The following is a 17,040-nucleotide window of genomic DNA, read 5'->3' as shown; positions in this document are numbered from 1 at the left end:
TATGTGCTCAGCGCTGAAAACTTTTACTCGTTATGGCGTCTCTATGACGTCACAGGAGCATTTTAAGGCCTAGTCATGCTAGAGCTATGACTACCTGCGATCTCCGCTATTCGCTACCATCGTCGTCAATTCTGATTATAACCCAAGAGATTTGTCTTATCAAAACTAATTTATCGACTTTTGAAAGACTCATAATTACCCACGATTTTGGACGCTTCCTCGGGATTTCTTGCTCGTAGATTGTCTTAATTGTTGTTTTAACGCCGTAATCAGTAAGTTGGCTCATACATTAAGGAGGGAGATCTATAGGTGGAGGAAAGCAGAGTGTCAGATGTATGTACTACTGACCCTTGTCAAATTACTGATGAACTTTACTCAGGTGTGACCTACAGGTGAGCATGGCATATTGTTGGAAGACATGGTCTTCAACGAACGTTAGGCTGAGCAAATGGACGTAGAACCCTTATTCTGAGCATTTTATTTACTTACTGGGTTGTTGGTTTACACAGTACGGAAATATTTCACTTATACAACGGCAACTATCACTGTGGTGGGACGAAAATGGGTAGATCCCTAGGGAAACCCAAAGCCATCCCGCACTTTGTTGGCAGACCTCCCTGCGTATGATGGGATAGGAAGACAGTATGAGCTGAACTAGATCTCATTAGGACAGAATATGTGAAATAGTAGTTGTCACAAGGTGAGAGTGGTGAGATCAAACAAATTATCTGTTCAAGGCCACTTTGATTCATGACGTCGTGTGTCCTTCTGAGCAATTGTAAAACATGGTCATGGCCCACACCCCGAACTATTCTTAGTACGTTATATATTCAAGCAAGTGAAAAAAAATCTACACATGAAATGCAATTGTTTGTATACCGTGAGCATCATTTCCACTATGCTCAGACATGTAAATATAAATTCTTTTAGTTTGGTATTGTCAATCCGACTAACAGAAGTCTATTGTGTAAGAAACTACTAAGAAAAACATGAGAATATCCTCGACTAATTTGTTTTAATGACATCAAACAAAATTGAATAAATAAACACAGCATTGGTATTTTGGTGTTTACAACATTAAAGCTGATTGGTTACCTATTGCCTATTCCCAATTATTTCATATATGTACATGTAGAGTGTTCAGGTTTTGGTTTTAAAAGCAACCCTATTTTGACGCATTCCATCCTGTGGTAACTGTATTCTAATACTTTATTGGTTAAAGACCGCTTCGGTGGTCGAATGGCTAGAGCGTCCGCCTCCAAGTCGAGAGTGAGTTTAAGTTCATTTTATGCTGGCTTCCTCTCGGCCGTACGTTGAAAGGCCTTCAGCAACCTGCGGACGGTCGTAGGTTTCCTCCGGGCTGTGCCCGGCTTCCTCCCACCATAATGCTGGCCGTCGTATAAGTGAAATATTCCTGAGTACGGCGTAAAACACCAATCAAATAAATAACAAATAAATCCAAGTCGAGAGACCCGGGATCCTGGTTGGGTGATACCAATGACTTTAAAAATGGTATTTGTTGTTGCCTCGTTTTGCGCTCAGCACCGAAAGGTTAAAGCAATGAGACAGGATTGGTTGCCACAGTGTTAGTATAATGTGACTTGGTGGGGTCTAATGCCTGGTGTCTTCGGTAGGATACTTCAGTGGCGTCAGCACTTTGGCGGCATGGATTCGGCCTGCCATAAGAACACACAGTATATCTACACACATCTAATGACTCCTCGCCGTCATATGACTGAAAAATTGTTGAGTACGACGTTAAACCCCAACCATTTCATTCATTGTTTTTTGGTTAAAGGAATCGAAAGCGCCACAGTGTTATCAGTTTGAACTAATCACATCTTTGATTGGCATTTAGGAGCTGCAATCGTAAAGGAACAACACATTGGTAATGGACAACAATTGACTTTATTAGGTTGCAAAGGCCATAATAAAGTCAATGGTTACAGACATGATTCACTGAACTATACATAATCAGTCAAGGTCAAGAAAAAATAACTACAAACCAAGAATAATTATAGTACAAACCTGCATGGTTTGAGCTATCATTCTAGGTGTGAAGGCTCGACAGAAGAGGTTGGTTGTGTCCTTGTCTGCTGGGTGAACAGGTATATATAGGTTGCTTTGCAGTGATTTATTACCATTTTCCCAGCAGACAATGTATAAGCATCGCCCTAGCAGACAAAGGAAAACCACCGTGTTGCTGGATCAACACGGACTTCAAAGCGTAATGATGACGGACCCCATGATAGACCGCACTGCAAGATACGGTCGCGAACTCAAGACAATGCTGAACAAATCGTACAGAACAATGAAATATTCTAAAAACTTTACAACAAAACTATCAACTTTCTATCGGCAACCTCCACAGGCTAGAACTACGATAAAAATACATAAAGATCCGATCAAGGCGAGAATTTTCATCTGTTCCAGAGACACTGCTCACTACCAACTAGCCCAGCATCTGTTTTAACTTCTATGCCCTCTCGAAAAAATTGTCAGCTGCTTTGCCAAAGACTCCACCGACCTGCCAGAAGGCTAAAACTGTAGCTCATCATGTTGTGATGAAGTAGACGAATTCACAGACGTCCCAACGGAAGACGCCTAACACATCATCCGTCTGAAAATACAGGATCCTTCCAGCTTCAACAGCAGCAATCCTACCCGGACTACGAACCTACATCACCTCTACATACTTTTACATGGAGCGGCCAGCTTTAGGAGCAGTTCCAAAGTTTCCCCTATTACTAAAGTATACATGTCAAATATCGAAGAGAAGGTTCTCACGTCATCACGAGTCAGCCCCGTAAGATGACACAGGTATACTGATGATACATTTGAAGCGCCTTTTGACAAGTCGATGACCCACCATCAGGCCATTATGTATGCTACCAGAATACCACCTTCACCAAAACAGGCATTCTCCTCACTCTAACCAGATGAGCCTTCAGTTATGCCCTACCAACCCGGCACTATGCTCACTCACTTCAACAACTACAAGCAACAGTGCCTTGAGGAAAACATCACTCAAATCATTAACAACCGCGCCAGAGCTATCACTCACTAATTTATTTGTTTATTTATCTGATTGGGCCTTACGCCGCACTCAAGAATATTTCACTTATACGACGGCGACCAGTATTATGGTGGGTGGAAACCTGGCACAGCCCGAGGGAAACCCACGACCATCCGCAGGTTGCTCACAAACCTTCCCACGTACGGCCGGAGAGGAAGCCAGCATGAGCTGGACTTGAACTCGCAGCGACCGCATTGGTGAGAGGCTCCTGTGCCATTACGCTGCGTTAGTGCGCTAACCAACTGAGCCACGGAGGTCCCCACTGACTGATTTCACAGGTAGTAATCATACTGTCCAACATTGGTAAAATGAGTCACCATTTCGCACACTAAATATCCGGACTAAATACACCAATAACCTTGTCCGGTTACCCCAGAGAGATCCAGGACCATCAGATACAATATGAAACTGTTAAAGACTAGCAACCAATCTACCAGACCTGAGGGAAAAAAGCTCTCCAGCAGGTCTTTAAAACTTAACAGCCTCAACTTCAAGACTGGCTGTTTCCTACCCATGTTTTACAAGTGTTTGAAAACCACTTCCTTTAAGTTTTACTAAAATAAAAATACAGAAAACACACCAGTTATGAGTGAATATGATAATCCATTCTGAGACACCTGAGAATCTCTTTATATTTCGCCGGGAGGGAAATGAGTAGGTGTGAAGTACATTGTTGAAAAAATGAATGCGTTGTATACACAGTTAGTATTATTGAATATAATTTCACATTGTAAAAAAATAATAACAGAAATGTTTAGCAATGCGAAACATGGTACACAAGTATATAACACAGAGATGTTGAGGTGAGATCTGATCATGGTTTGAACACCCATCTTAAAAACAGAAAGATTATACAAAATGGCAACAGTGTATTGGCATGGTGTTGTACTGTACTGACAAATTTGAACTTGGTGATCACTTAATCATATAGAACTAATCTTATGTACATGCGCAGAGAGAATATCCCCTTCAAATGAGCAATAAGCTTTCTTATACAGCGAGAGCCTGAATTACATTTCCTACATGGCTGCAAGGATATATTCCATACTTTTGGATTTATTGTGAAAAGGCCAGTATAGGTATATGTAGGGTTCCGTTGTTGTGTGTGTCCTTGACGACATATATATAACCGTACACAGTTCAGGTGTACAGTTAATCCGGCTTATCGTTTCGTTATCCAGCTTACGCGCTCATAATCATGTCCTGACTCAAGCAGCTCAACTTAATTCTTATCCTCTCCCCTAGGATAAAAAAAGTTCGTGTTGTTATTCTCTTAACGTACCAATAATTCATGGATTATTTTCATTATGCAACGCGTTTGACAAACCTTTAGGTTCGGTTTGATTCAATTGCTGGAAACCGGAATGGATAGACCAATATGTCACTCGTGGACACACTCATAAGGTAGGCAAGCAAACAGATTTGTGATGTTTCTGTTATATGGACAGCAGGCACCTAATTTGGCGGGTTTGTGAACGCTTGAACTCTTACAAACACATTCAAAATTGTTACCGAAATGTGTTTATTTTAACGTAAAAACGCATGTGCAAATGGAGCATTTTAAATGTCGCGACCTGAGAATAACAGGGTTCTAACTAACATTGAGGTCATTTCGATGAAATGACTTGTGAAGTACAAGTGCTCACCGTCCACTGAGTCATAAATGAACGATTTAAGTATGAGCCTATATTGTTTCATTGTAGTGTGTACTTTTTCACGCCCGATGATCTCCGGGTTTTCTGTAAAACTTAGGAAGTTGTTACCGAAATGTGTTTATTTTAACGTAAAAACGCATGTGCAAATGGAGCATTTTAATTGTGTCCACCCTTCTTTTCTGATACACCACACTGTGAAAGCTACGTTTAAAATCATGCATCTCAGGTAATGTTATTCGTTAAAGTGAAACTGAGACTCTTGTCAAAACATTCTTTTAGGAATTTAAAGGAAAAAATAATATGTTCATTTCTCACATAAGATTTAGCTTGAGAAAACAAAATTGTGTTCAGTTGATGTTGAAAACCACCAAACATATATGTTTGTAAAATTCTATACATGAGCACATAGAAGCTTTACCTATTTTCACCACACACGATTCATATTAGAAAACCTTAACAATGGTAATAATTTACTGCCTATTCTTTTCGCTGCAGCAAGTATATATATAATGTCAAGAAAGCAACTATATCTTACTATTTATTTGTTTATTTGATTGTTTTTTTGACCCCGTACTCAAGAATATTTCACTTATACGACGGCGGCCAGCATTATGGTGGGAGGAAACTGGGCACAGCCCTGGGGAAACGCACCACCATCCGCAGTCTGCTCACAAACTTTTCCATGTACGGCCGGAGAGGAAGCCAGCATGAGCTGGACTTGAACTCACAGCGATCATATTGATGAGAGGCTCCTCGGTCATTATGCTGCGCTAGCGTGCTAACCAACTGAGCCACGGAGGCCGACCAAATTACAAGAAAGGAACTGTATCTCACCACATGCACCGGGCGTCGTGAAACACCAATCACATAAAAAAAAGCAACTATATCTTATCACAGAATTCAAGCGCCCGGCGGAGTGAAGCATCAGTCAAATTTTGTGCCAAAAACGGAAATAAAAAGATTCTCATTCATTTTTAAGCTGACGTATAAGTCAAGTCCTAGCAACAGCCTTTTTGTGCTCATTTCAAAAGATCTGTATTGTTTGTAAGGCCAGGTTTTCCACGATGTCAACGCCGAGGCCTCAAACTGACTTTGCCGTGTTGTCAGACCCTGTCATCTTTCCGTCAATAAAGGGAAGTAGCTCTTCAGCTCTTGCTGGTAACGTGCCCGACTTCCGCAGTGAGAAAGTCTCGGAGTTCTTCATACTTCCACGGATAAAGGAGAACTCGGCGAAAGTATCACCACGTATCAATGATCAGAGATTGTCCGACTTCAATCCAGAAGATGACTATGATTTTGACCAAGACGAAGGTGAGCCATCTTTCTGTTGTCATTTTCGCTCTTAAGGCTAATTTGTTTCCCAGGGACTTCTAATTACCTGGACGTCTAAGCCAATGGCATTGGGATGTTACACGGGTGGTGAATGTTCCAGTTGGCGACGTGCATTTTGAGAGAATGAAGGATATCGACTTTTAAAGCTTGCCCTGTTGCCTGAACCCAAGTTTGGTATAATAGTCTACTCAGTCAATGATTTTTAACCAGTGTGTCAATAATTAATTCCACACAGTTAAATATGCTTTCATGTTGGATTTTCATACAATTTCTTAATTGATTTCCCCGCAATGGCGGCTCCAAACCAAGCTGGATTGAGCATTGTTTTCTAGCAACTCATGAATATTAAGTCATCAGTTTGACCACAAGGACAAAAATGAACAACAGATTCGGTTCCAATTACCTAAAGGTCCCAAAGGTGCCTAAATGACAAAATATATTTTTCTTCCTGCACATCTCAGAGAGATACTGCAGTAAAGCAGTATTTCCAGTAAAGTGACAAAAAGTTTGGGGTTGGCGTTAAATTTTTATATACAAGTCTACATTGAACTTTTTGCAAATTCCAAAAATTAAATATTTTCTCACACAAAAAGTTAATAAGAAATGAGCTGTCAGTATTACACAGCCAGAACTGTTTTCTGACTTTCTGAACATTTCTTCTACTAGGTGAAACATTATGCCTTAATCAATAACAATGCCCAGGAACCCGTTTCGGTTCAGTTGACGTGTCGTACCGTGTACATGTACATCCAGGGCTCTAGATTAATTGGCAGATTTGTGCATGTGTATTTGAAATCTGTGGTTTTATTCAGAATTCCCTTTGACTTAGACTCCGGGTCAGATATTTTACTGATGCACCTGTTTCTTTCTCCAGATGATCGCAAGCCGGCTTGGTCCCTCGTGCCTAGAAACCTAAAACAATCAGACGTCATCAAAGGGTACTATCGCAAGGCGTGCGAACGGGAAAACGTCCTGCCTTTAGCGAGGTTCTTGGATCAGATTGGTGATGACATTATCACTTTGAAAGACGTAGGCTTCACCAGGAAAGCCTTCAAAGCCATCTGTGCATGTTTAGTGGTGAGTTGCCTGTCAGTTCTCAAGCTGAAAGTGCTAAAAAAGCTTATTGTACAAATGACAATTTTGAGACAAATATCCACCATTCATAGCACCGTTTAAAATATAACATAGTCCGCTTAATATTTGTGTAGTGTAAATCATTAAAGTATTTTTCAGTGTTTTCCTGTGAACTTTGGTTGCTTCTTACGGATACCATTGGCTTCTTTTCATATATTGCACTACTCATAACTTTAAAACTTCTTAACTGTCATTACGAGGAGCTTCGTTTCCTTTGAGTGTATGTACATGCTTGACTGAATTTTAATATACAGTGAACATATAAAAAAATTCTCTTGCATCGATGGTTTGATATTGAAGCATATGGACAACGTAATCTCTCTGGATTTATCCGGCAATGGTCTAGAGACGAGAGGGATATCTTATCTTACTCAGCTTCTGCGGAAGAACAGATGGATCGTAAATCTGGTGAGTCCGGTAAATCGCTTTGAACTGTGCCGCGATGTCCACCTCGTACGTCTTCGTCTATGTTATTGACGAAGATAATTAAAACGCTGACTCGATGTGGCTATCAGACCAAGGACCTGAAGGTCGCAGGATCGAATCCATTTCACGCCGTGTCGGCGTGGGTAGCGTTAAGACGTTTTTTACGTATCTGGCAAATGGCGGAGGTAGACACTGGGCACTCCGATTTCCTAGACGATACTTCCGGTGGCCCTTATATCAGTGAAAAAAACTTAAAGCACGACACCAATCACTAAGCAATCAATCAATTAATCAAGAAATCAATCAATTTTCTTCGTTATTTTGAAAATTAAGTCACGATTCTCTTAGAACCGATGTAGCTGTTTAAAACGGACTGTGGCTGTTTTAATACGTTTCATTTTTTCATTTGTACATGTAGTGAAAGCACTAATTCACTCAAGTTTCTCTCGGGTATTTTGCAAAAATATCTTTGCTGTTATGTTACAGGTGTTGGCGGACAACAATATTAATGGTCAAGCCCTGGCTATTCTCTCACACCACATAATTAGCAACAGGAACCTAAAACTCTTTAAACTCGATCTTTCAGGTGAGTGATTCAGAACTAAGGATCTCACTTCACTTTAATCCGCAAAAAAGCAAGAAATGACCGCCAGTTTGTACATTTCGACGTTATAAATAAATGCACCTGTCAAACTTAATGAAGATATTAAAAGTTGAAGATTTTAATAATATTGTAGTGAAGAAAAATACTGATAAAAGTTTTTTTTTAGAATTGAGCTCTAGCTATTAATATTCGATATCTTTTAGTAGATAAATAGTTTATCAATAACACTCAAAAAATGCGGTCTTAGGTGAAGGTAAGTCCGTCATAGCTATGAAGTGGCGAGCGGAAAATGACCCGAAGAGAGTTCAACACGACACTAACCAAGTCGTGAATATCGCGTGAATCGTCCTCTATTCGCAAGCCATTCACAAATTGGTCGAAGCTTATTTTCATTATGAAACACTCAATGTGGCAGTTATTGCTAATGTCGATGCTAATGTTACAAACCATATCTCAGACATGTAGGACCAGTGAACCTTGGGCGAACTTTAGTTCTGGTCATGGTGAAATTGTAATGAATTCTTGTTGAAAGTAGGTAGTAACGGTGAGTATGTTCTCTAACACTGTCATCTTGTAAGACAAACCCACTCACAAGAGGATGCAGAAATGGAGAGATTCTACTAGAGCTGGTCATTCAAGTGTCAATAGGACCTACATAACATGTAAAGATAGTGATCCCATTCCACACCATCAATGACGCCCCCTGAAAATGACTGCTGTCGAACATTGACCCTATGCGCCACCCATTTCGTCGTCATTGCAGTCACTGACAAGCGTGAATCCGGATTCTTCCGAAAAAATCACTCTAATCCGGAGACGATTTTTCCTCATGGCACTAACGACGATTTTTTCTTCATGTCATCGACGTCTTTAAGTAATGTGATGAAGGGAAGTTCCATGGATATAGCCGATTACATATAGTACAAGTGCCTCACTCTCACACAGTAGCTCTCTAAAACTGACGTGTATTTGCCACCACCATTAATTGTCTGACGGTGTAATGTTCAAAATCACAGTATCACTGTACGTACCAACACGTCCTGTCTTGCCAGTGACGCTTATCATCACAAGACGCCAAATATCTCAATATTGCAATGTTAGTGGAAAATGATAAAATGACAAGTTTTAAATGTGATTTTGCGTCAAATATATGACTACAGGCTGACAAGTTCCAGTGCGAATTTCTAATTGCACCCCAACGAGATTTATTTTCCTGTCATGCAAAACCCCTGCCAAAAGTCAAAATGTATGTCTCATTCAGTTACATTGATACAATCGTATTTTCAGGCACATCAAAAGTAACTGGAATGTCTCCTACTTTTGTATAAAGTATAGTCAGTGTAGGTATTGTTTTCAATGCATGAGGCTCACCTTACAAAGCCGTCGGAATGTTACGCCAAGCGCATATGCCATGGTGACGTATCTCTTCACTGTACGCTAACATGAACTTTAACCCTGTTTTTTTTAAAATTAATTAAACAGATATAAGAATATGATGGCTTATATTACAAAATAACAGAATCATTTTTCTTCCGTTTGTACAGGTAATAAAATCACCGATGACGATGGAAAATCAATCTCCAACATTATACAGGTAAGCTCTTCCCTACACATAGCTGAAACTACATGTAACCTTTTCCCGTTTGAACGATTATGTTCTATTTGTGTTTTTGTGACTAAAATTCTACTCCTATTACATGACTGAGGTCAGGTGTATTGGGAGGAACACACTGAACAGTGACCAGTCATGGTTTTATAGATAGACAAAGAATCAGACCTCCAAATATTTACTGCAAAATTCTTGGCTTACATCACAGTAAATCTTACAATACTTGGACATGCGCTTACATGGTTCCTCCCAGTGGTTTTCAGTAAAAACGTGTTAAATCTCTCACCAAGCTCAGATCCCATGTTTCTCATGGCATCTGGAGTGGTTTTATCACAGCACGCAGACACCTGACAGATCTACTGATTTTAAGTCTAAGCTGATCAGTTGGAAGCCGGATTCGAACTCACGACTGCATTGGTCGATGGTTAGTGGTCTAACCTAGATCAGTCAAGACGACGTTTGTGAAAAATAGAGAGAGACGGGAAGACTCTTTATGTATAATACTGCTAACACATATCGTAATACTGAACTGTGTTATCACTGGCTCGGACGGATGGAGCGGCGACTCGCTGTGACTGTTGCCAATGAGATCAAGATCTCGAATCCAATAAGTTAGACAGCTGCAAATTAGACCTGGGCTGAATACTTGGCCTTTGTCCAAGTCCTTAATGTAGCATATGACCATGCGCTTCTGTTTATACCACGTATGGCCCATTTTGCTCATGCACATTGACGCTATCTATCTTATTGTCGTTGTTTGGTCTGTGGCTTTGAGTCAGGTTTACCAGGTAACCTTTTGAAAGGTGGTTGTTTAGCCCGAGTACTCCGTGTTTGTCCACTCATAAACCTGACCACCGTTATACAAGTCAGATGTTCACCACGGTGTAAAACACTAGTCAAATAAATAAATATAGTACTGAACAGATGTTTTACATTTTTGTATTTCAGAACAATTCAAGTCTGCAGGAATTGTGTCTGGCAAGAAACGAGCTCCAGGAGCACGGGCCAATCATGATAGCAAAAGCTTTAGGTAAGCTTATATTGGTCATTTTCGGCCGCTCGGACACGTACGTATTATATTTATGAATATTATAATTTGCGCTATTAAACTCACATAGCTTTCAGAAGTCGGGAGACTTGAGATCAAACACCTATAGGGTCATACTAAACAATTTTTAAAGTAGTGCTTGCTGCTGCCTCGCTTGATGTTGAGCACTGTGAGGTTGGCGCGAAAAAAAAACAGGACTGGTTGGGCTGACGTCAGTATAATGTGACTGGGTGCTTCGGCATTTCAGTGACGGAAGCACTTTGGCGGCATGGGCTCGCCCTTTTACAAGAAGACACAATATATCCACACACATCGGATGACTGCTCGTCGTCATATGATTGAAAAATTGCGACGTTAAACGTACGACGTTCAACCCCAAGTATACATACGGCGCATAAAATATCATTAACCCGAATGTTTGTTTAGTTGATTATTGGTATTTTGGCTTGTACCTATTAACGTGTTACCGGTATGTTCTTTTTTTCATTTGTCTAGGCTTGTCTGTGTGTTTTAATATAATGCCTTTCGAAATATATGTTTACGCCATATCCTTACTATCTACGACACATATCTATATGTCATTTTCTTGTGATGCAGGAGAGAACGATAACTTGGATATACTTGATGTCAGTTGGAACCATATCCGTGGCCCAGGTGCTGTTGCCTTATCAAACGGTGTCAGCGTAAGTGATCAAAGTCCAACTAACGTGCTTCTACACCACTATAGGGAAGCTCTTCTTGCACTCAAATGATTATGTGCTTTTGAGCTGGTCACACGCCTTAAGAATGAAATTGTCGCAAAATTTCTCATTTTTTTTGGTTAAATAGTTTTGAGGTAGATTTAAATATAATGAACAGGGAAACAACAATTGCTGATTTTCGGTGAAAAAAATGAAAAGAAATGTTGATTTTAGGACAGAAACTCCAGCCTCCAGCTTTGTGTTCTTACCTATGATAAAGTACACAAACCTATCTTTAAGAGCACTGGCAGTATCATGGATAGTGTATCCCTGCCATATGAGCTATGCAAACTAAATGAAGGCAAAGGTGATTTACATAAAAATGGCGAATCAGTGACTGTCTTTAGGTTTGGGCAACCTATAACAGAGCTACTATGGGGAAATCTGTACGTGATTTGTCAGTCCAGACGGGAGGAAATAGTATTTCTAAATCAACATAAGTTCATAAATCAAGCCGTATTTTTGTCAGTTTCCAAACTTAAAAAACATTACGGTGACGTTTTTATTTTGATTTCTAGGTGAATACTAACCTGAGGGTGTTTAACGCCGCCTGGAATGGGTTCGGGTATGAGGGAAGCCTAGCCATGGGGCACGCCTTGCTTCATAACAGCACGCTTTTGGAGCTGGACCTTTCCAACAACAGAATCCATCCCCCGGCTCTGTTCAACTTCATGTCGGACATGCTGAAGAACAAAACCTTACTTACACTCAAGGTGACTGCTTCAATATTAATCAAGAGTATTCGTTATAACACGTATTATACATTCATATAAAACGTATGAATTCGCTGTATCTGCTCTTTCTACAATCACAGATGGAAGAAAAAACAAATTTAAAGCACAAATTTGCTACGCCACACAAGAGCTTTTGAGAATGTAATCGACATCTAGCTTTGAAGTCTACTGCTCTAAAAAGATTCCCGGGTTCTCCACGCAAAACACGCACGAAATTGAGATTCCGGAATTCCGGAAAAAAATTTACAGTAAAATGTCCCTAGCAATCAAAACGCACATGAGATTTACATTTGGCTAGTTTAAAGAAAGCAGGTTAAAATGCACATGCATGTAACGTGCCTTAGACATATATTAATTAAATAACATGTACTTTCATTGGCATATATCCGTGGCTAAGGCAGTACCCATTACATATCTATGGCCTTTCCGAGGATGACACTTTTTGTATGTTTACTTTCAGCTCGGCTATAATCCTATACCCGTGTATTACACTTGTCCGCTCCTCACACTCATTGCTAAGTGTAAAACCATGGCATTGACATTGCTCGACTTATCGGTAAGTATGCAAGTACTTTAACAAACCCTTTAAGAATGCAGGGCATTCTATTCCATGCAACTATTTATCACCGAATATCGTTTGTATAGGTCTAACCTATACAATCGTCATTTTGCGTTTCAAAATTTGTAGTCGATACTGAATCTACGCAACTATTCATTATCAAATACAGTTTGTTTAAGCCTAGGCTTTACCATCGTCACTTTTGCGTTGCAGAGTCTTAGTGTGGATACTGAATACATGCAGCCAAGTATTCATTATGACATATACTGAATACATGCAGCCAAGTATTCATTATGACATATACTGAATACATGCAGCCAAGTATTCATTATGACATATCGTTTCTGTAGGAATAGTGCCGTTTTCTCACAGAGTACAGAGTAAGTTGAACGTAACTACATTGACCGCATGTGTGAGAAGCTTGTGTTGCTGTGGTGGTTAAATCAACTTAAGCTACGATCACTTTGTGCAAGCGACCACTAATCTTTGCCATCAACATTTTTGCATTGTAGGGTCTTGTTGTGGACACTGAATTTGAACAGCTGTTGGACAACCTGCGGAGTAAGAGGGACATTACAGTGCTATATGACAAATCCTTGCCGATACACCGCGACAAGTGGTCTCAATTGATGGATGAGAGCAATGACGGTCCCGATGTCATCAACGTGGACCCCGTGCGTCTGCTGTACCTCCTGAAACAAAACCTCAGGTGTATTGACATGTTAGTACAAATGGACAAAGACGACAGCTTCGACCTGAGCCGGACCGAAATTCGAAAAGCATTAGATGTGAGTTCTGACATCATTTCCTTAACTTGATGTAATTTTTCAATTTGAATCATTCATTTTTTAAATACGCCCCCCCCCCCCTCCGCCAGTACCAGAAAAAAATAACAGATTGTTGTCTGAACAATGCTTCACATAATGATTTTTGTAAAAAATAAATTAACTTAAATTGAACTAAAACAAGTGTTGGCTCGCGTGTTTGGTACTCATTTGCTTTATCTGTTTTGCTGGTATTTTAGGAGGAATTTTCTGATCATATTGTTATGTCATCGATAAGTTCTTATGGATATTTAATCTATCCGCCAGTCATTCTATCTCCAGCGAACAGATTCCCCGACGTCATGGTAGGTAGATGGTCACGGGATAATATTAGACATAAACATGTTTTACTACTTATGTTTATCTTTTCAAAGAAACACGGCGTTCCTGTAAGTAGCTCAGCTATGGACATGATCATGAAGTACCTAGACACCAACCGAGACGGGGCCATTGATCTAAGGTAAGAATTAACTAGACGTACACTGTACATAATATAGAACTTTAACTGATACAGCCACCAATCATGCCCACACGGACATTGTTGTTGTTTGGTTGCCTGCACAAAAGTATATGACAAGATAAGCTAAGAATATATTTCGCCAATGTATTATTGTTACTAATTTAAATTTTTTCTAAGCATTGTGTTTTCATCTACTGATGCTCGTCGTGCTCATCTTGTTATGTTTTAGGAGCATAGCAAGTTTCTAATGACTTCATCTCCGCTGTTTGACAGCAAATGAATGTGCTTCAAAAACTTGTTGCAAATTTGTCATGGTTTAATATATAATCGCTGACGTTCTATCTTCACAGTGAACTGATTGACGGTGAACGACGCGTTCACCGTGATCTACTGAATCGTAAGGCTGCACAGAAAGCAAACCCCAACTATGTGGACACGACAGTGTATTCTCAAACATTTCAGAGTGGGGGCATAAAGGGTCTTGCGGAGGCAGTGGAAGAGACCATGAAACATGCTGAAAATGCTAAGTCGGTTGAAGAACACATCGACGAATCAAACAGCAAAATATAAGCTGCTAGTGTCTGAATACGTTAAACAGAGACCAGTAGAAGACATACTGTAGCAAAACGTTCTTAACACCCAAAGGAAGGGATCAATCCTGATGGAAAACGTTGTCAACACTCAAGGGAAAAAATCAGTCCCGAGGGAACACGTTCTCAACACCCATGGGAAGGGATCAGTCCTAAGGGAACACGTTCTCAATACCCAAGGGAAATGATCAGTCCTAAGGGAACGCGTTCTCAGCATCCAATGGAAGGGATCAGTCCCGGAAAGGAATCCGTCCCAATGAAAAACGTTCTCAAAACCCAAGAGAAGGGATCAGCCCTAATGGAACACGTTCTCAACATCAAAGGAAAGCGGTTAATCTTGTGGGAACACTTTTTCAACATCTGGGTGAAGAGATTATTTCCTTAGGGAACACGTTCTAAACATACAGGGAAAGAGATCGCGATTGAAGAAACGCGATCTCAATATCCACATAAAGGGATCAGTCTTGAGGGAACATGTTCTAGACACTCCGGGGATTACATCAGTCTGTAGTAACACTCAGACATTCCTTGTGTTTGCCAGGAAGATAAGGCTTCTTCCGTGGTTCGTTGCGACTAAACTAAAAACTGGATTCAAAATGGATTTTGAATAATGCTTCAGCTTGCTAACAATTCATTTACATTGATATGTGGAACACAACGTTGGTATGAACAGCTCAGTGGTTGACTGTGCAGGCTGATTACAACATTATTCCATTTTTCTGTCGCTCATTTTGAAGTTTTGGAATATGTGGATCTATATTGTTTTTATAAATCATCTTGTTTTAATTAAATGCTTGCTGATTTAATTGAATAGTTATGTTTGGCGCAATTCGTGCAAGTTTCCAATTGATCAGAGTGCCTAAACCTTTTGTAAATCTCCACATTTTCTTCATCTTCACAACGTCACGTATTATAGGAGAAACTTACACCGTCACATCACCATTTAGTTTCACTTATGTTAATATATATCATCCTTTGATATCTATTCCGCTGACATCACCTTATGAATTGTTTTAATTCCATGTAAAATGAAACTTTCTTGAGTATGACGTTCAAACAGCCGAAAAGTAATAATTAATTTCGATACTGCAACACATTTCCGTCACGTACCAATATGGACATCTTTAACAAATGTTTTCGGTGGCTTTTGTTCCACTTTGCAATTAACTGAGAACAACTCAAATGTGTCAAATGTGTCTTCTTCGTCTTTGTGTTGGCCGAATTGACATCTTCATCCACCTCTAAGCCGTTGTGTAAACGAAAGCCCTAAATATCACAAAAAGTTTATTTATTTGTTTCTTTATTTTCTTGATTCTTCTTTAACGTCCAGTCCTTATCGCATTCATCTAACAGACCTACCTAACGGAAGGACGTAGTACATGGAAGTATGGCAAGGGATACCTACAAATCTAAAACATCTAGCTGGTGCACTAAGCACATGCGGTTTAAAAGCCACACCAAGGAGAAGATCTACAGTCCAAACTGAAGAAACATGCCATTCGTTAAAAGTTTCTCACGTTTGTCTCTAAGGGCCGCCGACCTGTTCCTATTAGCCAAAGGACTGAGATCTTCATATACAGCGAATGTGTCAACTGGCTTCTTCATACGGAGAGATCACGGATATTTTAAACGTAGGTTAAGGCAGGCAGATCTGCAAAACTTTAAATCCAGTTTAAAATGGACCAGATATCGTAATCTCACTATAAGAGAGGTTCTGTCGCTAAATCGACTGAAAAATGACCCTGATACCATCGTCACTAAAGCTGGTAAGAACAAAACTAAACTGTTACTGTGGACTAATCGTCCAATATAAACGAGGCCTATTCTCAACTCATGATGGCCTATGTCATGAAGATAGCGGAAGCATAGGTGGAAAGGCAAGTCACAAGATAGCTCTTAACACTGTAAGGTTAAAAATTCTGGCATATTAAAAAATCTTTACGCTCTACCTCCTACCTAAAATTCACAAACTGAATTCAGAGCTGTTAGTACTGGACCCTTGTTTACCCTGCAAGGTATGGGATATTATATTCCGGGAAGACTCGTTATATCGCAATGTAATCACCTACTAAGAAACTGGGCAGACATCTCGACTACTTCCGACTGCATATCGTGAATCTACAGTCCATGTATATATCGGATACTACCCAGTTCATAAAGGATATTGAGAAAACTTACTTTTCAATGAACATTCTACTCACAACCTATGCCATCACTTCACTATATACCATTCTACCATTTGAAGAAAT

The 17,040-nt window shown here is 39.9% G+C and overlaps 1 protein-coding gene across 1 annotated transcript; it reads left to right on the top strand.

The window, feature by feature from the left end:
- Nucleotides 1–5,795: 5,795 nt before the first annotated feature.
- LOC135473633 (leucine-rich repeat-containing protein 74B-like) lies at nucleotides 5,796–14,771 on the top strand. The gene is made up of 11 exons (XM_064753494.1): nucleotides 5,796–6,042; nucleotides 6,938–7,140; nucleotides 8,110–8,209; nucleotides 9,772–9,821; nucleotides 10,785–10,866; nucleotides 11,482–11,567; nucleotides 12,143–12,337; nucleotides 12,819–12,914; nucleotides 13,430–13,705; nucleotides 14,116–14,201; nucleotides 14,552–14,771. The coding sequence occupies exons 1-11, from the start codon at nucleotides 5,796–5,798 to the stop codon at nucleotides 14,769–14,771; spliced, it is 1,641 nt and encodes a 546-aa protein (XP_064609564.1).
- The last annotated feature ends 2,269 nt before the right edge of the window (nucleotides 14,772–17,040 follow it).

Source organism: Liolophura sinensis, chromosome 8 (genome assembly GCF_032854445.1).
Source record: "Liolophura sinensis isolate JHLJ2023 chromosome 8, CUHK_Ljap_v2, whole genome shotgun sequence".
Taxonomy (NCBI): domain Eukaryota; kingdom Metazoa; phylum Mollusca; class Polyplacophora; order Chitonida; family Chitonidae; genus Liolophura; species Liolophura sinensis.
Note: the sequence above shows the minus strand (reverse complement) of the source record. Positions and strands in the feature narration are given on the sequence as shown.